Source organism: Pan troglodytes, chromosome 16, assembly GCF_028858775.2.
Source record: "Pan troglodytes isolate AG18354 chromosome 16, NHGRI_mPanTro3-v2.0_pri, whole genome shotgun sequence".
In the NCBI taxonomy this organism is placed as follows: Eukaryota; Metazoa; Chordata; class Mammalia; order Primates; family Hominidae; genus Pan; species Pan troglodytes.
In genome coordinates, this window is record NC_072414.2 from 40394959 (window position 1) to 40417538 (window position 22580).

Below are 22580 nucleotides of genomic sequence, written 5' to 3' on the forward strand. Positions count from 1 at the left end.
GTGCAAGTTTAAACATTTCACAAGGCCAGCTGAGTTCATTTCAACCCTACTTACAAAATAATTATTGGCAAATGAAATGGGCTGAGGGGGTAGAGACAAGATATTTTCAAGCTTCTGAGAGATTTACAAAGCCAAGTTCTTCAACTATTGAAAGTGAAATTGAAAGGTCACAGACAATTGAAAGGTACAGGTTTAAATCTCAGGATTAAAAAGAGTTCCAACAAGAGGAATATTTACAATGGAACAATGAGGAAAATGTTTTGTTACAGTCAGAAACATGGAAAATATGCTGTTCAAAATTGTTGGCTCAGGAATAAATAAAATCCAGACTTGGACTATTAAAAATATCAAAGTGATCCACTGTGTGCCAACTCCATTTTCTCCTGTAGTTTGTTATAAAGAAAATCCGTTATTGAATATAATGCAGTTCTGGTTAAATTATCAAAGACATTTTCCATATGCAAACTGTTGTTTACCATATGCTATATATTCTTTGATAACAATTTTAATACACCTCTATCACATGGTTCCATAGGTGCAGCGTTAGAAGGAAATTTTGAGTTATATTTTAATCTCTTACCCAAGGTACAAACCCCCTTTGTAACAGCCATTCAGCTCATTCTGTTGAGCACCTATTATAAACAAAATTAAGAGATACAAAAATACCTTTAAGATGTTAATGGCCTGTTAGGTGGAAGAAAGCATCTTTGTCCAATGGTTGCCATTAAGCCTAGACTGAAACTCTTCTATCTTGTGACAGGGAGCTCACCACAATGCAAGGAAACCCATTCTTTCAGTGAGTAGCTCTATAATTGGGACCGTGTGTATTAAACTGGGGCTGACATCAGCTGACCCTGGTTTTGTCTTCCGGAATAGTATGAGCCAAATCTACTCCATTTTTTTCAGCTGAGCTCTTCAAGGATTTTTTGAGAGCACTTTCCTGTGTCCTACCTAGTTTCTCCGCCCCCCACCTTCATGCAATCTTATTTCCTCTTATTTTCACTACCACGAAATGCTTTCCTGCCCTTAGGAATTTAAAAAATTATTTCATATCGACGGATTGAGCCTAACAGCTAAATACTCAATATTGCACTTAAAATAAAACAGACTTTAAAAATTATGACATTAAGAAACCAAAAGTTACAGCAATGGGATACAGTCTGGGATTATCCCTTTGTAATTAGATGAGCATTGACTAACGAAAGATGTTTAGGGGAAAAAAAAAATGGAACAGAACACCTAAGGCTTGCCAAAACTGTGTATATTTGAGAGGGGGGGCATGATAAATCTATTATAATGAAATTCATGTGCTCTAAGACAATGACTGAACTTGGTATTTAAGTCTATTTAAAAGTCACAAGATGAATTAGGTCATGTTTCAGAAATGACTCTACAATCTAAATTTCTCACAAGCAAGTCAGGTTAATGACACCAGACTCTGCTACTTGCAATGGATAAAACAAGGATCGACTCATACGTTAAATTTTCTTCTAGTGGTTATACATTTGGTACTTTCATAAGCCATAAGTAAGAGACCCAGGATAATTTAAATCCAGGAGACTTTATTTCGCCTCCGGAATGGCCCCTCCAACCCCAAATCCATGCAAGAACACAAAGCCAAGGGGTAAACTAAAAAAAAGAAGAGATTGTTTTATTGTGACATTTATGACATTGACCCCTTGTTGACAGGAATGACCGAGGGTAATCTTGGCATATTGCACATGCTGTGATGAAGGATGCACTGGTGATCCTCTGGCCACTGAGGCTGTTTCCTGGTCCTCCCAGACCTCTATGCACGTGTGGGCCAGTCACAGAAATTTCATTACCACTTGGTGTATACATTTAACAAGTCTTTGGTCTTAATAAGCACCATTACAAACCCTCACATTAAGGGCATTATTATTCTAGTTTATAAATGTTTCAATGATAAAAAATAGCACGATTACAGTATACACACACTTAATTTACATGTAATGTATTATACTCATAACTGAGATAAGCTACTGAACTAACTTTGGTTGATTGAAATTAATGAAGTATTGGAACTGAATACTTGTAATTTGGTTTCTAAGTTGTGTACATATTACAGTGCATTTATAAATCTAGTTTGAAAATTTACTAGCACCAAATAGGTACCATAAATGGACAACGTAGTACTTGTATTTGGAGAAGCAAAGTTTACAAATTTGCAAAAAACAGAGTAGTCCATCAATTGAAAGCACATTCCTGTACATTTGCTGGAAGGATGGCATGTCAGCATAAATGGCCAACCCCCAATGGAAATACACGTCCCAGTTTTCAAGAATCAACACATATGACAAGGTAGCTTAGCTACACACATGAGAAGCCTGAGAAAGTGGTTGTTTTGAACTAGGGTAGTCACCTGTACCTTGCTTTGGTAATACAAAGAATAGTGCTTATTTATACAAATTTACTTGGTGAAAGATTGTACCTATGATATGATGGTTCTGATTGGGGGAAAATATAGTTCTACCTATCTATATTTGTTTTTCTTTTAATTATTTGGTCTCTGGATGGTGAATTAATGAAGCAAAACCTGGATTTTCATCTTCAGATTATCACCCAGTTCACCACTGAGGTAGTCTTTGTCATATTTGTCTTCTAGTTGGTTAAGTTCTTTCTTTTTATAAAGTGGAGTACTACTGATTTGTAATGAATAGGTTCCAGCCACTGGCTTCTTCTTTGTGAAGTGGAGGTAGCTGATCCCTTCCTTTTGGTTGATTTTAAAGAAGCCATCTTCATTTCCAGATTCGATCAAGTATCTGTTGTGATTCGTCAGAGTTGTAAGAGCTGGAAGGAGTTCTAGGATTCGAACCTTGTTACTGACGTGGGAAATATTGAAAGCAAAGATGGCTGTCTTCTCAACATCCCAACTTGCAAGACTCACATTGGCTTCTGTCTCAGACTGATCCTGGAAAGACACATGGCAATGTACATATGCCACTTAGCTCTCATATTAAAGAAAAAATGACTCAAATTTCACACTAATACAATTTTCTGCCTTATGCTGCATACACAATATTGAAAGCATTTTGTTTAGACCACAAATGTATTAAATTGGCACATATTTGTAATATTTGAAAATATTAACTGATGTCAGGAAGAAAGGCAGGTTGAAATCATTTGTATCTGGAGGTCTCAAAGTGTAGTCCCTGAACAAGCTGCATCAGCATCACCTGGGAATCTGTTAGAAATGCAAATTCTCGGCATCACCCCAGAACTACTGAATCAGAAACCCTGGGGATGTCTCCCAACAATCAATTTTAACAAGACCTAGTAGGTGATTCAGATGCATGCTAAAGTTTGAGAACCACTGTTTTAATAGATTATGTTCTTTCCAAAGACTTATCTCATTTCTTAAACGACAGCAGATGGGTTGCAGCACCAATACGAAGAACCAGACTATTTCAATTTGATTCATTGACGCAAAACCATCTTCTCCTAAGGACACACCTATGAGCCTACTTCCTGACTGTGATGATCTGCTAATATTCAATGCTTTTCACCTGGCTTCTTACTTGCCTCTCTGGGACCACATGTGCTGGATTCTATGGGCCCAGAGCCAGAGGTCTGGGTGAATATCTGTGCACTTCTGAGTTGACTGAAAGGCTGCAGCAGCCGTAGGCAAAGGAAACCAGGCTGCTTCAGCTCCACGTTATTTTTGTCTACAATCCAAGTTCCCTCACACTCCACATGGCTCTTTTCAGTAGAGGAGCCTCTAGCTTTCAGAACTTGGCATCCCTATGTAGGGAGCACTATGTCACTTCGCTATTCTGCCCACTTGCTGTCCTGGATCTCAGACCTTATCCTTTCAGCAGACTTTGGGTGGGTATTTGACTTTTTTTTGGCGAGACAGAGGAAATGAGCAAGTATGTGAAAACCTTCAAATGGCCACTCCCGAAAAGCAGCAAGAAACTCCAGAAAGCCCCACAGCCTCTTGTAAAATACAGCCTAGAGCTCAGGGAATGTCTGGAGTTTCTCCCTGGGGAGCTTTTTCACACTTTGGAGCATCCTTGGAGGAAACCACAGGAATCTGGAAGGGCTTTCCACCACAGGAGACATCAGGAGAAACTAACTTCTGACCCACCTCGATATTGGAGGCATCAGTTTCGTTTGTGCTTCTCCGTTTCCTGCCCCGTTTGGGGTAGCCATTGATCTTACACTCGTAACAAGCCTCTGGGGAGAGTGAATTGTCATCCATTTCACCACTGACAGGTGGCTCTGGGTTTCCTCGGCCCATGCCCATTCCAGAAACACAGTGCCTGCAGCAGAAGGGGAGCATAGATGTTTTTCATTAGAATGGGAAGACAAGGTAGGTGGTACAAGAGTTCTGGTGAAGCCTGTTCCTTGCAGTCGTGAGATACAGCCCTTGCTTGTCCACTGGAGGATCAGCTAGTTCTGAGAACTACATTGAGGTCCTCTGTTTGGCCTCTAATTCCCAGTTCCCTGAATGTATTGATTTCCTTCTACTGCCTATCAAGACCCTGTCTTGGATATTTATTTATCTCTTCATTCCCAAACCTAACATGGAAAGCATTTTGCAGTACTTATACTGGGGAGGAGACACAGAGTGGAAACAAGAGAATAGTAGATGAGGGAGGCCATGTAACTTGGGAGGATAAATAAAAATGGCTTCTTTTTATGAAACAGGCTCCATGGGAGTGAGCAAGGTGTGAGACATCACTGTTGAGTTTCTTGTATTCTCCCACTTCCATCATTACTTTTTCTCACTCAAGCTTTGGAGCAATTGCTCCTATTCCTTGACGTTTCACTTTTGCTTATGCTACTGAGGATAAGAAGAAAGCTCCGGTTGATAATGAAGGTTAATTTAATAATAAACTATGAAGATATGCCGTATATAAAATGCATGTATCAGAGTTTGCCCAACTGTGGGAAACTGTTTCAAGTCATTCAAAACCACTAGGGCCACTGGCTCTGACTCATGTGAAGATGGATAAACAAACCCATGCCCAAGAGAGAATTCGTTCAGCTGTTTTTCTTTGCCTTTCAGTTATCAAAGCCAAGTTATGGAGGGAGGCTCGAATGTTTCACAAGTACCTTGTTTTGTTATTCTGCTTACTATTTCAGAGGCCACTTGGAATGTGTATTTATCAAGCTCCTCTTTCCAAATGTGTTGAAACATTTGAATGGTCCTTAAAAGAATCTTTATTTGGGGGCAGAGTCCATTCTAGTGATTCGGAGAGGCCAAAACTGTTTTAAATGGGTAGATTTCTAACAATGGGTCATAATATAGACCAAAAATTATTTATCTGTTTTTCTGTAATAGCTGATCTGCTCTTTAGAACTAATTTTCCTATATACCCTTAGGATTCAAAATATGTTGCCAATGAACAGAATATCTGTTGTATTTCAAAGCAGTTTATAGGTTCCTACTGTTTCCCCCAATCTTGCCAGAGTCCAATACATTTCCTTTCCTCTTTATCTTGCAACATGAAATATGTAGAAACAATACAATGGATGAAGTGATAAATGCTCATCCTGTGGGTGTGTGCGCATGTGTATACATTCACACAATGATTAAATTATTAGGAGGTAAACTGCAAATTTGCAGGCTTTGGTTCCTTTCTCAGAACTCCTTTCCAGTATTTTCATATCCCGGGAGCACCACTTATAAGAAGTGTGACTACAAAATCCCACTGGCCAAAAGCCAGTTTAGAGTGTCACAATTTTTGCTGGGAAAAAATGGTTCTGGCATTAAACTATAAAGAATGAGTCTACTGAGAGCCAGACACAAACATCTGGGAATTTGTGTCCGATTGCTGGCATTCTGTGTGCTTCCCACGAAACATTCTTCTACCTACCCAGATCCAAAATGAATCACTTGATGTTTGTATGTCAAGAAATCAAAGACTGCTACATTAATAATTTGGTATAAGTGTGGATGTGTGTGGGGGGTGTGTGTGTACACGCATGTGGGGGAGTACATAATGTATATATATATTTAATGTCTATGTGTTCCTAATTAAAAAGTTAAAATGTGCACTTCCTCTCAGGATAGCTAAAACCAGGTGGACACCCGAGTCCAGATTAATTCAGCAGGAAAAAAGATCCAAACTTTGAAAACCTAACACTAAACTTTTAAATCACTGGGTAAAATAAAAATAGGCCTTCCCGGCCGGGTACAGTGGCTCTCGCCTGTAATCTCAGCACTTTGGGAGGTCAAGACGGGCAGATCACGAGGTCCGGAGATCGAGACCATCCTGGCTAACACGGTGAAACCCCATCTCTATTAAAAATACAAAAAATTAGCCGGGCGTGGTGGCGGGCACCTGTAGTCCCAGCTACTCCAGAGGCTGAGGCAGGAGAATCGCGTGAACCCGGGAGGCAGAGCTTGCAGTGAGCTGAGATTGCACCACTGCACTCCAGCCTGGGCGACAGAGCAAGACTCCGTCTAAAAAAAAACAAAAGGCCTTCCCTGCCCCAACTCTCACACAGACACACCTATAATTTGGTGAAGTGTTTTTTTTGTTTTTCTTTTTTTAACCAGGAAAATACAGTAAGTGTTTCAATGCACCTTTGGTAAAATTTAATGTAAATTCAAGTCTGAAATGTAAAATATAATTTAAAACCCTAAATAATTTTCAACCCAAAGGGATGTCTTTGACTTATCCTAACAGGAGATAGATACAAAGGCATTTTAAGTCCAGATAGAATCCTCCCTGCCCCAGGAGAAGAGTGGATCAGTCGTGTGCAGAGTGAGCCCAGTTCTGTCATGGGTTGGCAGAGAGGTGTGTTTACAGAGAGATGAATCACTTCCCAACAAGATGTGAAGATCAAGAGAATAAGATAGAGAAGTCATATAGCGAGATATTTACAATGTAGTTTCATTACTTTGTTTGACGTTTCCAGAAATCCAGATGCTTCCTTTCAAATAAAATAACCTAAAACTTTTGCCAAGCTAACTGGAATTAATTTTAGGATTACAAAAAGCATGGTTCTCCTCTGCTAGGACAGGTAATTTTGAGTTCAGTATACTTAATTATATTACGAATGAAAGAATCTCCAACCATGACCAGGAAGAGCACTGCTTACCCTTGGCCTATGCGGAAGTAACCAGGTGGACAGCCACACAGGTAACCGCCCTCGGTATTGGAACAGCCATAGCTGCAGGGGGCCTGCGCAGAGCCACATTCATTGATGTCTTGGCATCCTCCACTGAACTGTTCATACTGGAAGCCGGCGGGACACATGCACTTGTAGCTCCCCAGGGTGTTGTGACAGGAGGCTCCTCCGCAGATGTGAGCGCTGAGGCATTCGTTTTCATCTGCAGGCAAAATAAGAAGCGGCATGTGTGGCAGCAGCCAGAGATTTCTATTGAGGACATTGGATCTGGCCACTTGCTGCCGGCCAGCTGGCCCTCAGCTAGGCTCTCAGGAAGGTAAGACAGGCAGAGGTGGCTGGGTGGGGAGAGCAACAGCAAAGAAAGATGCGGGCATGGATGTGGCTTCTTGCTATGTTGTGAGTAAATGTGGAAGATGAAACATGGAAGATGAAGTCAAATGCACCAGGCAGAGGGCATTAGAGGATGGCATTCTGAGGACCAGCAAACTCCAGTTCTCATCAGAAGTCAACACTGGTATCTTCTGCTCCATGTAAACATCCAGTCATGAACCAACATGGTGCTGGTCCGTAGCTAAGATTTAGGGTTCAAGGGGGGAGGAAAGGAATCTTGCAGTTCTCTGCGTACTTGCTTCACAAGTGCCCAGCGAGGAGACAAATATCTCAAAAGCAGAGACCAACCATTTTCCCGCAGGCTGCTTTCCCTGTCCGCCTATTTCAGGATATGCTGATCTGGCAAAGGCTGATATCCTGCCCCAAGTGTCTGCCCCACGTGTCTGCCCCACTTGGACTTCCTTTTCAAAATTCTGCAAAAGCCCCCAGGTACCTGTTCTGGGAGATGAATAATGCCTTCTGGTATGTCTGCTCCCATCACCGAATCGGCCCCCTCCTTATTCAAACCAGCCTCCTGCCCAGAGTGTCTGAGCCCTGTCTAAAACTAAGTGTGGCTGGAAGAGATTTGGTGCAGACTTCACAAGCAGTAATTGGGGAAAACCCACAAGAGAGACAGAAGCTGCAGGGCTGGCTACCCACAGGGACCTGCCAAGTCTGATGCTAAGAAGCAGGAAAAAGAAATCTTACTTTAAAAAAATTAACTAGAAGGGGGAAAACCATGAGTTTCTCATTATTTCTGATTTATAATTTTTGGAAGTCTCTAATATATTTTTGTAGATCTGCCTTTGCAGGGCAGGTTGGAAAGTTGCTGGTAAGACATTTCTTAACTGCCATAGTCCATTTTCAGGCATACGTTCATTTGAATGTAGATAGATTGGCCTTCTCTTCACTTAGCGAATAACCACTTCCTATGGAAGAGAGGAAGGGGAAGGGAATGAATGTTTATTAGATACCTATTTTATGATAGATAGGATACAGGTATTGCCCATTCATTTCCTTAGCTTTCCTAACAATCCTGAGAAAGAGGTATTATATTCTCTGTTTTACAGCTGAAGAAAGTGAGGCTCAGAAAGCTCTTCCAAGATCTCACAGCCAGCAGCAGCGGGGCAGAAATTCACAGCCAGGTCTGTTGGACTGCAAAGGCCATCCATGTGCTTTCCTTTATACCACAGTGCCTCTCAAGAGACGCTCCACATTTAAGCTGGTGCTTCCTTTCTCCTGTAATTAGTTTACCTTCTTTGCTAAGGCAGATTCATTTATAAAGAAAAATAATGTTTCTCAAAAAATCTATTTTTTCTTTTTTTTTTAATTAGAAAACAGGTGGATAAAAGTGGTGGGGAAGGATGCTCACTTGTATATACTTAGTATATATTCACATTTCCTACCTGCCTGCCTGCCTGCCTTCCCTCCTTCCATGTCTCCTTCCCTCCTACCTTCTTTCCTTCTCTCCTTCCCTTCTTTCTTCCTTCCTTCCTTCCCTCCCCCCTCCCCTCCCCTCCCTCCTTTCCTTCCTTCCTTCCTTCTCTCCTCCCCTCCTTCCTTCTCTCTTTCCCTCCTTCCCTTCAGCTACAGGTCTTTGATCTTAACTGCCTGTCTGAAAATCTTTTGTATCCAAAGACCTTCAAGTCTTCATCCAAGGTCACTTAGGCTCCAGGGCTCTTAAAATAGAAATAATAATTTTATCTTTCTCATTCTTCCCTTTCTCTTTCTGTGCTCAACACGTTATCTGTGTTCTTTCTCCTTATTTTAAATTGAGGACAAACTGTGCAATAGAGAGCAACAGAAACCACTGGCACCAAGCTCCATGTCAAACAAAGAATGAAGAACGAAGCATATTTACTTCATTGGAGAGAACACCCCTGGGCTGATGTCTTCTTGCTCCTCCAAGTCCATCCTCCATCCTCTCCACTTGCTCTTGGCCCCAGGTGGCTGATCTATGGAGCATGAGCAAGCTCTGCTCCCCTGTCCCTCACTTTTGGTTGGCCTCAGCCATCTGCTTCTTGCTGGGACCCTGACTAATAAAACCTGCAAGGCGTGGGTATATGAGGGGGAAGACTTGTCATTCTATAGCTTAGATTTATTCTGTGTTTTTTCCTCCAAAGAGCAGAAGTAGGACCAATGGTGAGAAATTAGAGGGAGGAGAAATGATTTTTTTATACCAAAAAAAGACATTTCTAAGTATTAAAAGCTGTCTATACATAGATTGGGCTATCTTGGGAGAAAGTGGGTGCCCTTCAAGGTGGTATTTAAGCCAAACTGGGATAAGCAAGGAAGTTAGAGAAGGATTTATATATTAGGAAAGAGGGAAGGCTAGATCTCTAAGGTTCTTTTTAACTTTGAGCATCTATCTGTGTTACTACAACTATCAAGAGTTCTCCCCCTCTCCTTTCACATTCTTTTAAATTTTATTTTACATTTTCTCCCTTCCCTGAGAATTTAATAAAGTTTAAATTAAACTTGCTTATCTAGGTTGGAGAGGTAGGATGGAGTAGAGCACAGATTAAAATAAGAAATTGGCAAATATTCAGTGTTTACAGTTTGAAAACAGCATGTTTGTGCACTCGCCCTTTTTATCAATATACAAACACCACAATTTGGTTAACATGTTTTGCACTTTTCCTGACCTTTTTCATCCTCTGCACTCTGGAGCAAATGACTCCACAAGGAATTTTTTTACACTCCAAAATATTTGTTTTATTCTTCCAGTTGGTACTTAGATGGGTGAGGGTTTTGTTTGTTTTATAAAAAGAGACAATTCGAATTTTACCAAAATAGCATTAAAGTCTGAAAACTACTCCTTAAAAGTGGATTGAAACCCACCACTCTGTCCTCTAAAATCAAAGGTTTCAGCATCCAGCTTGCACTGTTCATGTTAGCTGTGGCCTTAAGGGAGTACCGATAGGAAACTTCACAAATGCAGGATGGGCTTTCTTTTACTCATTTTCTCTAGGGGAAAATGGGTCAACTCTATCTATCTGCAAGCTGAATTTTTGAAATTTACTTCTAGAAAGCAATGAAATTAGTGGCCCTCTTACCCCAAAGAGTGAACTTCCAGCCACCTGGGAGTGAGGATCCAGGGAGGGCTGGTCTAAGAGATCTGCTCTGTTTCTTGTGGTTCTGGGGAAGCTATTTTAGCCCAAGGCAATGCTCATCTAGATAACTCTAATTCTCAAGATTGATGAGAGCAATTTGGCATTTGGAGATATTAAGAACCCCAAACTTCTTCTGACTTCTAAATCAACTTGTTTTTTTAGAGTGTCCAGCCAGGAGATGATCTTCACGAGACCAGAGCAGAATCTCCAGGACACTAGTGCATGGCCTGGTCGCCTCTACCATCCTCAGACTGATGGTAGGAGGAGGAGGATAAGGTACAGGAGCGACATACCTTTCCTCTCTTATGTTTTTTTCACTTAGCTCCAGTGTTATTAAAATGACCTAAATAATGAGAACAGACAGGCTCATAAACTGGGTGTTGAATCAACAAAGTTCACTCTGGAAGTTCTGTGAACAATGTCAGAAACTGGTGATTAAAATCAAAGACCTCCCTGAGCTGCTAATGAACAAAGACATTTTTATTAAAACCAGATAGCTAGCCAGAGACTCACGCAGTCGAAACTCCTATAGCACAGGGGTCACTTCAGTCAAGCCTACATGCCACTGCAAAACTGTCTTGTGTAGAATCAAACTAGATGACAGAGATGATTTTGATAAATGAAAACACACCAAATATGTCTTCATCTGCATGAAAGTGAACCACTGCAATGCAGAGCCTGCACCCAGGAAGCAGTAATTCTTTGAGTTTTTGCTAAGGAGGGCTCTGTACAGAATAATGTGGCAACTAGAACAGGTTACCAAAGCACCAAGCTTGCAGTGGCACTCCACAGACGCTTGCTGAATGAACATAAACAAGTGAATGTGACACTTGAAAGGCAGCTCTACGTCAGAAAGTTAAGAGTTGTGGGTTCTAGTTCCAAGCATGTCACAAAAGAACTGGACAAGGAAATATTACCGTCCCTTTCTGGACTTCTAGGTCCTTATCTGTAAAACAAAGTGCCTGAGCTAAGTGGCTTCTGGTATCCCTCCAAACTCACAATGTTTTGATTCTCTGATGTGCATTAAGAGTTATTTTCCCATGACATTGTAGAATCAAAGATGACATCATTTCAATTTAATGAGAGAGTCAGTAGATCTCCCTTAATTATCAAAAGAATTTAGCAATCTTGAAAAACAAAACAAAACAAAACAAAACAAAAACACACAAAAAAACACAACCTTGCTGTGTTTCCTGCTCGCGCTCTGTCTCAAAATGTGTAGAGCTGAACAGAACTACTTTGGCATCTTCAGGCCAAAAGCCACTCAAAATAGCCTTTGGCTGGCTGATATTTTTCAGTCATAAGTAAGATTTTTTGACCCCTGATATGAACATAACTCAAGTGTGGGCTGATGACTAGCAGTGCAGCGGGAGGGTGGAGGATATTGCGCTTCAAGAAATTCTGGGGGCATTTCATTTCAGATGCTCTCAAAGCACCCTCAATTATAATTTTTTTTCTTAGTTTGCTGTTTTGCAAAGACTGTTACTTACCTCGGGTTTCAACCAGGTTAGGGCAATTTTAAATGAGTATTTGTTGCTTCAATAACACGTTTACAGCTTCAGAAAGCAAGCAGTGTTTTGCTTCATAGGACCTGATAGCCATGCATCTTGAGAGTGAGGAAAAGTTACTTGCCAACACACTGGTTCCACTGGTAGTGCTGGAGGTAGCCCTGGGGGCAGCTGCACCTGTAGCCCCCAATGATGTTCTGGCAGCCATGCTGGCAGCGGTGGTTACCCTCACACTCGTCCACGTCTGAAAAAGAAGCAGAGCCATCATGATGCCAACTCAACATCTCTCTCTGAAGCCAGATGGATTCTAATAAGAAATCTGGCCCCTACACATCCTACACATTATTCTACCACCAAAAACTTCAAGAATATCTCTTCTGGAACTGCTGCTAAGTCCAAGGAGAAAATCATTCAGAGAGCCCTGGCAAAGTCTACAAATAAAAATTGTCAGGAAATTAGTGCAAAGCCCAAAGCACTCTCTGGGACAGCTCTGTAAGTTATAAGTTATTTGCGTTTGCTCTTTTTTTTTTTTTATTTTTGGTGCCACAATTAGAAACCAAAACGTGTCAAAGCCACAGTCAACTTCTAAAAATATCATTTAAACTTCTAATTAAATGTCATCAGAAGAGCTATTCCTCATATGTTTAGTCCACATGGGGGAAATCCCTTTATGGCTCTGGACCCAGTGACCAGAAAATTAATGAATCAAAATCAAGTATATTTTTCTTGACTGAGTTATTCCCTATTAGGTTAAATTAAAAACTTAGCAGAAAAAGTCTTGATATACTTAGGAAAGGCATGTGTGTTAGACACAATCAAGCATGAAACAAAACACGACTCTCTAAGATACAGGACCTGTGCACACTATTTTAGCTGAGTGCCCCCCGGGCTCAGATCTGCTATCTCATAGAGGCTGATGATGAAGGTGCCAATAGCCACACAGGCCACCTCCACAAGGATTCACCAGCTGGATCGCAGCTGAGGTCTCCACCCACCTTCACAGCTGGAGCCGGTCTGATCAAGTGAGAATCCCCGCTGGCATTCACAGGTGAAGCTTCCAGGAGTGTTCTGGCAAATGCCCTTAGACCCGCACAGATTGATGTCAGAGGTGCATTCATTGTTATCTATGAGAAGCAGTGGGGGCAAAGAGGGGTTAAAATTCCCCAAAGCTCTCTTTGTATCATTTAAAAGAAAATTAGAAGGATAACTCGGAAAAGGCCAAATAAGGCCAACAACTCTTCACATACATGTACAGGTGTGCTCACACATACATGCACTCATATATTTCTTTGAGCTTTTATTTTCTTATCCCAACAGCAGAGGAAATAGAAAATAATCCCTTTAAAGGATCGCTACAATCCATGTAGGATTTTTTCCTCTCCTACTCACCAATGCAGGACGTATGGTGTTGGGTAAATCCGGGAGGACATTTGCATGTGAAGCCGCCAATGGTGTTAACACATAGGAACTGGCAGTTGTGTTGCTTGGTTGCACACTCATCAAGATCTACAAGAAAATGCAAGAGAGGCATTTGAGTCAAGCCAACAAAACAGGATCAGGGAAGCTGACCCTATGAAGCAGCTCCACGTTTGATTTGGAGGTCTCAAATGACCCTGACTAGAAAGAAGCCACAGCAAAAGGCAAGGAGAGACACAGGGGGTAAAGATCTGAAAGATAAAACAAGGTGTCAATTTAGACCCTCCTCCCCTCAAAAAAATATAAAGAGATCTTTAGGGGATCAAAGAAAACACAATTCTAATTGGAGAAATGCAGGAATTCCTCAACAAAGGAATTTCAAATAAATCATGACATTTTAAACAAATTTTTAAATGAAGTGAAAGATGAATGATTCTGCAAATTTTCCAGAGCTTTGAAAAAGATCTATTTAAGTTAAAACATAAAGAGAAATGTTGAAGCTGGAAATGAATTTGCTGGCTTAGTTCTCTTCTGTTTGCTGTTTTTAATCTACTCAAATGAAGTCGTCAAAAACAAAATCTGATTTCTTTAGTCGTGATTCTTCTTAGGATAAACCAAAATTGAGCAATCAGGAAGGAAACAAAGCAAAGGAAAAATTCATTTTAATAGCTAAAGGCACTTTTAATAAAACTGCCTCCAGGCCAAGCGTGGTGGCTCATGCCTGTATTCCCAGCACTTTGGGAGGCCAAGGCAGGCTGATCACTTTGAGCTCAGGAGTTTGAGACCAGCCTGGGCAACACGGCAAAACCTGTCTCTAGTGAAAATACAAAAATTAGCTGGGTGTGGTGGTGCGTGCATGTAATCCCAGCTACCTGGGAGGCAGAGGTTGCAGTGAGCTGAGATCGCACCACTGCACTCCAGCCTGGGCAACAGAGTGAAACTTTGTCTCAAAACAAAAACAAAAACAAAAAACAAAAAACAAAAAAAACAAAAATCCAAAACTGACAACTGCCTGCAGTGTTTATCCAACACTGTTTCCCACATCTCAATAAAACCCTCTGCTTTGACCAGGCCTCTTTTCTCAGCGCCTCAACTTCTAAGTTGCATTCTCAACTCCAATGTTATTTCAAAATATCAAGAGATGAAATGTTGTGTTCTAGCTTCTAGCTAAATTTTAATGATAATTTTAAAATTGTCGCATATTCAGGAAAAAACATTAGTGACTTTATTTTATCACAAATTCAACCACTATGCCCTCACCATCTGCACAACTGCTTTGGAGCTGCAGGTCAGTGCCAGCTTTGCCAGTGACTGCTTCCACTCCACAGGGCCAGTTCCTGGCTAGAGTAACATCTGGAGTGGACCTACACTGAGAGACCCTCCCGAGACCTGTCCTAGTTCCGGCCTCTCTTATAATGCAGCCTGTCCTGTGCTCTTTCCACTGCTGAGATCTTGACTGATATGCACTCTCTGTTCAGCTTTCTCAGAGCCTGTGGACTGGTTTCCCCTGTCTATGGCCCAAGGAGCTTGGCTGGAGCATCATGACACATTTGCTGAAGCTCACCTGCAACAGGTGAGGAAGATGACTCAGTGATTTCTCCTAACACCATTTCATGAGTACAACACATGAAGAACAGCAGCACTTGCTGCTCTTGCCTCCAAGAATGCCCTTCCTCCTCTTCTCCCCTCTAATCTGCATTCTACCCATCTCTCACTGGGGATGTGCTGCTCCCACAGCCACCCTTCTGGCCTCCTCCTTCTCAGTGACTGTGGTGCAACTATCTGCACTATTCATTTGATATTTAGTTATATATACCAAGTAAGTGGAAGAATTTGAACCTTATGGGAAAAAACAGGAAAAGGGACAAGTTGTGAGTAGACATGTAAAAATTACAGTTGCTCTTTGCACTCCTAAAGCCATAAAGAGAACTTTATTGATGCATTTTCATTTTTCATCTTTTAATTGCTGGAAAATTTTGAGAATTTTCTGCCCCCAGAGGTTAGAAAAAATGCTATAAATTTGTTTTGCTTGTTACAGATAATATATACAATGAGAGATATTTTCCCCTTGAATTTGGTTCTTCATTTATATGAATAAATTTATGGCTCTGAGTTATAGCTTCACATTGCCTAGAACTCACAGTGACCCCAGATGTAAAATAAGTTCCACATTTGAGAAGAACAAAGCTATGAGCGACTTCATTTAAGATGGTTAGAATGTGTAAGTAGGTCTCTCAACTTCCTCTCCCCAAACTACAGGATTATACAGGCTTTGTGCTGCACAGGAAGGCCTCAGGCAGTTGCCCATGATGTCATCCACTATTACATGTCTCTTAACTCTCCCTTTCAGCAGACACAGGAAAGAGGTCAAGAGCCCAACTTCTCGCTGCTCTCCACTTCTCTCCTCTCCTCTCCTCCAATCTGGATCCTCCGTGGGGATGTGCTGGTCCCACCCTCCACCCTTCTAGCCTCTTCTCAGTTCAGTGGTACACAGCTGCATCATTCATTTGATATTTAGTTATATATACCAAGTAAGTGGAAGAACTTAAGCTTTATGAGAAAAAATAGGAAAAAGACTCCACTCTATCCTTTACCTTCCTTACTTCTGTATGTTTCTATAAATTTCCTTCAAAGTTTCATGGCATGACATGATATCTCTTGCTCTACCACTTGGTCTACCTTTTCTTCTCCAAATCTCTAATTTCCCAAATTATTGTTAAGTATGACTCACTAGTGCTATTCACTAAATATAATGTTCTTATTGTGGAGGAAGATGTTTACAGGAGTAAAATTAAACCAAAAAAATTTTGCAAAGGATAACTTCTGGTTGAGAAGGGATTTCTGCCCAGAGCTTTGCTGGTTCTTAATTCTGTGTGATATTTATGTCTCAGGGAAGCTCCTACAGGGCAGAAATGGACTTTTTCTGCAGAACAAAAATCTGGACACAGCATCTAATTCATTAGGCACAATGTCCTCTACGATCATGGCACTGATTATTCCGAGGCAGGACCTTCCTGGAAACCTGAATTATATAGCTATAAAGAATAAATACAAAAAACAGAAAGCAGAGAGGAGGTCACCAATTAAGAATCTGCCCCACCAGAGCCATTGAGAGCTGGCCCTGCTATCTCTGAGATAGTCATGGATGGCCACTATGGATGCCCAGGGGGCATGCAGCAAGGACAGCTGCTTCCTCCACAATCTCCCTGGCTTTAGCCTCCCTCCCTCCAGCACAGGAGGTAGGTCCCATGGAGGCATTAACCCCAGGGAAGCACCTCCTGCCTGTAGAGCAGGTCTTTCGGCTTGCCTGTGGAGTTCTTACAGGCAAAGGAATGCAGCCATGTGTCAGGAGCTAGGTGAGGGGCAATGGTCAATTCTACTTTACCTTTGCAGCTCCTTCCATCCTCTTGCAGAATGTAGCCTTTCGGGCATGAACACTGGTAACTCCCTTCTGTGTTTTTGCAGATAAAATTGCAGGGTTTGGGAGCCTGGTTGCACTCGTTCAGATCTATGATCAAAGAAATACAGCGTGACTGTGCATCTAAAAATGATGTGTACACGCTCAATTTCCACAGGGTCTAACGAATTTTAGTTTCGGGGAAAGAAAAAGGAAACTCTGTGTAGACTTTGATGATCGTCCTGTGCTTTCCTATGAAACTGCACAGACTTTTTAGATTTTTAGCTTTGGGTTTTTTTTTTCCATAATCTAAAATTTCCACTTGAGGATAAGCCATCAGAAATAGACACTTACCTACACAGGAAGTCCCAGTTATATCTGGAGTGTACCCAGTTTTACAAATGCAATGATATGATCCTCTGTCATTGACACATTCCCCATTTCGGCAAACATCGTGAATAACCTTGCATTCATCGATATCTGTAATTTAACGAATATAAATTAAGATAAGAAATATATCATAAAATTGACAACATTAATATGTAGGGGGTCACTTCAGTGTAAATACTAATAAATTGTGTTACTATATTTTGGGCCTAAGAAATTAAACCAGTAAGATGACAGCATAAATTTAATATGTAACAGTAGCTATATCAAAAGGCAAACAAATAACTTCATTAGACTATAATTGATAAAATAATTCAGCCACAGAAAAACTTTAAAAACAACTGGTCTTCTAAATGTATATTTTTCTCTTCTGGGTCCATAGAACAGCCACCCCATCTAGACATATTTGGCTTTTTGTGTCATCTCATGCCATTAAGCTTGCCTCCTGCTGACATCTAATAAATGAATCACAGAAGCAGATCCTTTTGATGAGGAAACCCCATTTCCACCCCCTAGTATTGCATGCTCAAAATAAGTAAGGTTTTTTGTTTTTTGTTTTTACATTATTTTTGTTGTCTTTGTGGTTAATCCTGAAAAAGTTCAAATTACATAATATTGGGGAAATGAGATGAACTTCTGTCCTCTGGTGAGGGGGGAAACTAACCAGGGCTCTGAGGTGGATGACAGTGCTGGGTTTTTGCAGCCTGCTAAGGAAGGGAGACCCTTACTCATGGCTGTACCACAGAGAGAAAGACTGGGTCAATATGCACTGTTGAGCATTAAAACCACTGTCTTCCACATCTTGACCCATTTTACCTCCTTACTGCTTGGCGAAGTGCCAATACAAGCACTTTCTACATGGGTTCTCAGCCCTTGACTGCCAAATAACCATTTTATACCAACAGCTGGGTGTATCTGAACTTTGCAAGTCTACTCTGAAGTGCAATTTAGCACACTCTTATTGGTCTCCAGAAGTGAGTTTTTTCGGCTATCTTATTGCTACATCCTCCAAAGAATCATAAATTGCTTTTGGTCACTCCATCTTACCTTTCTAGGTCTGTTTTTTCCTTTTTTTAAAATCACATCCAGTTCCATTATTCTGCCTTCAGCCACATCTTTCCAATACAAACACAAATCCTTCTTAACCTCCTTCTTCCCCTTTCACTTCTAATTCCCTCCCAAGAAGCTCAAAAAAGCTCTCACCTTTTCTCAGTCCTTTTATGAACTAAAAACCAATTGTAGTTACAGTTGATAAACACAGGAATCATATTGGTGACAGGCCTAGATATCTCTAGAGTTGCCTTAGACAGTCTGACACTTCCTCATCCTGCTCTAGTTAAGGAGCTTGTGCTTTTCCAGATGCAATTGTGTCTAATTGCCAGGATATCAGCATGATTTATATTTCTTTTATGCAATACAGTTTGGCCAGTTTTAGGAGTTCCACATCTTGGTGGACTGGTTTGCGCATTTAATAATCATTTATTTCAAAGTTTATCTAAAAAATTTAAAAATTATATTCTGAGTAGCCAATTGACTTATAGTAAACTGTTTAAAAAGTTGAAGACTCGCTGGAATGCAGAGGGAGGGTCCTAAGCACACACAGCTTAATCAAGTGGACCAAGGCCACTTTGGCAGCATGACCTCAAATGTCTAAAACTCCATAATGAAGAATTTTTGTTGGCCTCAGCTGTGCAATTCAACCTAGGCACATATTGCAAACTCCATATTTTCATCTGTTTTTCACACAAAAAACAAATAAATAGATTCCCTGCAAGTATTTTTGGACTATAAATGAAGTACCTGCTCCATTGGTCATGAATCCTCGGCCATGGGGACAGAGTTTCTTGAAAGCCACAGTCCCCTGGAAAGGGCAGATCTCACAGTGGGGACCCCAGCCTCTCCCTCCGTCACAGCAGCATTCCGATTTGGTGACGGGGTTCCTGTTGCTGGAGCCGATCTGACACATGTTTTGTAGCACCTCTGTGAAGCAGTACCCTTCCCGATTGTCTGGAAGGGACATTATATGGCAAAGGGGATGTCAGGAAATTTGAAGAGCAAACAAAATATTAAAAATTTGGTCAGATATAAAAACCAAAAAAGGATGTAACACTTTACCCTGGGTGAGAAGAAGCAAGAGGGGAAAGCTGGTGACAGCAGTAAAAGAGAAAGGATGACGTCTGAGGGAAACAAATAAGACATTCAGTAAGTAGGCAGAAAGACATTGGCCTAGACAAGCTTATAACTCTCTCTGCTCCCAGAAATACAGGGGAATAGCCATGCTTACAGACAGAGGGGCAGAGAAACATATGGAAGTGGATCCTGATCACCAAGGGCTTCAAAGGCAGCCAAGAAATTCCAAACAAGTGATTCAGGATCCAATTAGCAAAGGAAGAATTTAGCTGCAGGGTGGTGCTGAGCCCAATGGACAATCACAGTCATTACAGCATCTCCAAAATATGAACATTTTTTATCCTTCCTCAGATTTTGACATTTTCTTGTATTTTAAATAAGAAGTCTGGGTTTCCAGCATCCCAGTGTGGAGGCTGAGGTTAGGAAAGTGCGCTGCCAACTGTACTCACCAAGGCACTCGTCCTGGTTGGGGCTGGCGGTAAACCCATCATTACACTCACAGGTGTAGCTCCCACGGGTGTTGAGGCAGCGCCCATTCTCACAGATCCCTGGCTTCGTCTGACATTCATTCTCATCTGTTTGATTTTATTGAAGGACCAAAAACAAGAAGAGTCATCTGACCATTTTATAGAGGATGGAGCTCCTTCCTTCGTTCCTTCCTTCCTCCCTCCCTCCTTCCCTCCCTTTGTTCCTTTCTTCTTTCCTTCCTCCCTTCCCTCCCTCTCACCTTCCTTCCCTCTCTCACATCTTTCCTTCTTAACTTAGCTTTTGAATCACTAATCTGTTCACATGGCTCAAAATTTAAAAGGTATAAAAGGGACTTCAATTCATTCTTAACTGTTTGGTTTCATTGAAAGACTGAAAACAGAAAGAGCCATCTGAATCTTTTATAGAAGAATAGATTTTCTTCTTTCCTATATAGTTTGTAAATAGCTTATCTCTTCACATGGCTCAAAATTAAAAAGGTACAAAAGGAGATTCAGCAAAAGTACCCCCTTCATTTCCTATTTCCCAGACACCAAACTCCCCTCCTGAAAAGCAACCAATTCTGGGGCCGATTTCTAATGTATCCTTCCAGAGCTGGATTATGCATATAAAAGCAAATACATACATAATATGTGTATGTGTGTGTGTGCACTTCAGATCTTTTAAAAGCCTAACTGATAGCATTTTATATACTTAAACATAGATGGTAGCATTTTATGCACACTTACATTTTTCACTTAGTAAAATTTAAATCTTTTCATATTAGGACATAAAAAGGACTCTCAAAGGGTTATTTCAAGTGAAGGAGGGAAAAATGTGAATATCAGCATATGAAAGAAATATTTTAATACATGTTAGAATAATATCTATAATGGTCAATATTGATCTGGGGGAGTTTGTCTAGATTAATCTTCAGATTAACCTAGATTATATCTCCAATATAGGTTGCGTTTATTGTAATATTTCAACAATATTATTAAGAAATCATAAACTACAACTCAGTTTCCCAGGTTTAAGAAAACATTAAAATATCTACAGATTCTTAGAATTATCTGATGATTATTTAGAAAGATCAAAAATAATTTGCTGAGGTGCTTCCCCTCCTTTGAGAATAGTTCAGGGTCCCTCAGATGGAGCTCTCACTAGGAAAGAGAGAAAGTTGGAAGGTGAATCCAGAACAGTGTTAAAACAGGTTCAAAACCCCAATGCAATGCCCCAGCCACCCCCAGACCAATTCAATCAGAATATCTGAGGTTGGACTTGAGCTCCCCAAATGATTCCAAAGTGCAGCTGAGGTTGAGAATTACTGATCCAGGAGGATCCAGTGTGTGACAATCTACATATTTTCTTATTGTGTGCTTTTAGAGTCTGTTCTTTAATTCCTGCTTCAATCTGTATTGTACAGAGTAAAAGAGCAATGGGATTCTTAATCTTCTTGAATGACAACATAAAATATATCTTTATAGCACCATTTATTATTAAAAAGAAAGAGAATGCATGTGAGAAGGTTTTAATAATTTTCTCCTGTAATTATTATCTAAGCAGAGGTCAGGAAACTTTTTGTTAGGATAGGAAATATTTTAGGCTTTGTGGGTCATATGGTCTCAGTTGCAACCACTTGGCTCTGCCATTGTGTCATGAAAGTAGCCATGGACAATATGCAAATGAATGGTTATACCTATGTTTAATAAAACCTTATTTATAAAAACACACAGTGGGCCGGCAGGTTGGAATTAGCCTGTAGGCAGTTTGCCAACTCCTGGTCTAAGGCTGAAGTTCTCAATGTTGGATCCCTATTAGAATCAGCTGAGGAGCTTTAAAAAAATATCAGTGCCTGGATGCTACTCTAGACAAGACCAGATTTTCTGGAGGTAGATCCCAATGGTTTTGAGATATTCCTGACTGAGAGGTACCTGGCATTTGTAGCAAAGCTAAGTCAATAGGGAAGCATTCCAATGTGATGGGGAGAATTGACCCCCAAATCAACAAAAGAGTATGGAATGTAAAGGAGGAGAATAGAGAAAAGGCATGCTGTTCAAATCCTGGCAGCAAATGGGTCAAGAAAGACAAAGGCCAGATCAGAGGGACAATGACAGTGCTCTTGGAATTCACAAATGATCACGAGGCAAGGGAACCACCACGGAGAGTCCTGACATGCGGTAAGAGAACAAAATGGGTCTCGCCAAGAACACAGTGTCACAAGAACTCAGAGCCCAGGTTCCTTCTGTCCACTGTCACTTCTGACGCACTCAAAGCTCCTTCCACAGGGATCCTCTTACCTACACAGCCTTCTCCGTCAGGTCTCCGCTGATACCCGGGTCCACAGATGCACATATATGTGCCAATGAGGTTCTTGCATTCCATTTGTTTTTCAGTACAGTCATGTTTTCCCTCCTCACACTCATCCTCATCTGTAAAAAATGTACAATCACAAATTTGTCAAAGAAAATGCATATATCTGCCTTAATTACCTGACTTTTAAACATAAAATGTTAGTAAGTAACCAATTTTCATCTGTTATTTCACTATTGGCTGTATTTCCTTCTGCTCTGTTGAGTATGATCTCTAAAGAATGGAAAGGAATCTTCTAACCACCTTTGAACTTGAAGAAATTGCTCCCTAATCAACTGATGACCTCTTCAAGAAGCATGATGAGAGCCTTTTCTCTCT

At 40.8% G+C, this 22580-nt stretch overlaps 1 protein-coding gene across 2 annotated transcripts in view; it reads right to left on the bottom strand.

The window, feature by feature from the left end:
* Window positions 1–1625: 1625 nt before the first annotated feature.
* Window positions 1626–22580, bottom strand: part of FBN1 (fibrillin 1) — a 235420-nt gene continuing 214465 nt past the window's right edge. The window contains exons 56-66 of one of the 2 annotated variants that reach the window (XM_001149266.6): window positions 22190–22321; window positions 19874–19999; window positions 19095–19301; window positions 17262–17387; window positions 16896–17018; window positions 13484–13600; window positions 13090–13218; window positions 12219–12338; window positions 7075–7306; window positions 4109–4283; window positions 1626–2932 (exon numbers count right to left, since the gene is read on the bottom strand). In XM_001149266.6, the coding sequence (XP_001149266.4) occupies window positions 2543–2932; window positions 4109–4283; window positions 7075–7306; window positions 12219–12338; window positions 13090–13218; window positions 13484–13600; window positions 16896–17018; window positions 17262–17387; window positions 19095–19301; window positions 19874–19999; window positions 22190–22321 (1877 nt within the window). In that variant the 3' untranslated portion in view covers window positions 1626–2542. Of the gene's footprint in view, window positions 2933–4108; window positions 4284–7074; window positions 7307–8246; window positions 8403–12076; window positions 12339–13089; window positions 13219–13483; window positions 13601–16895; window positions 17019–17261; window positions 17388–19094; window positions 19302–19873; window positions 20000–22189; window positions 22322–22580 lie in introns of those variants that run through there. The other variant, XR_008539304.2, reaches the window with a different exon arrangement.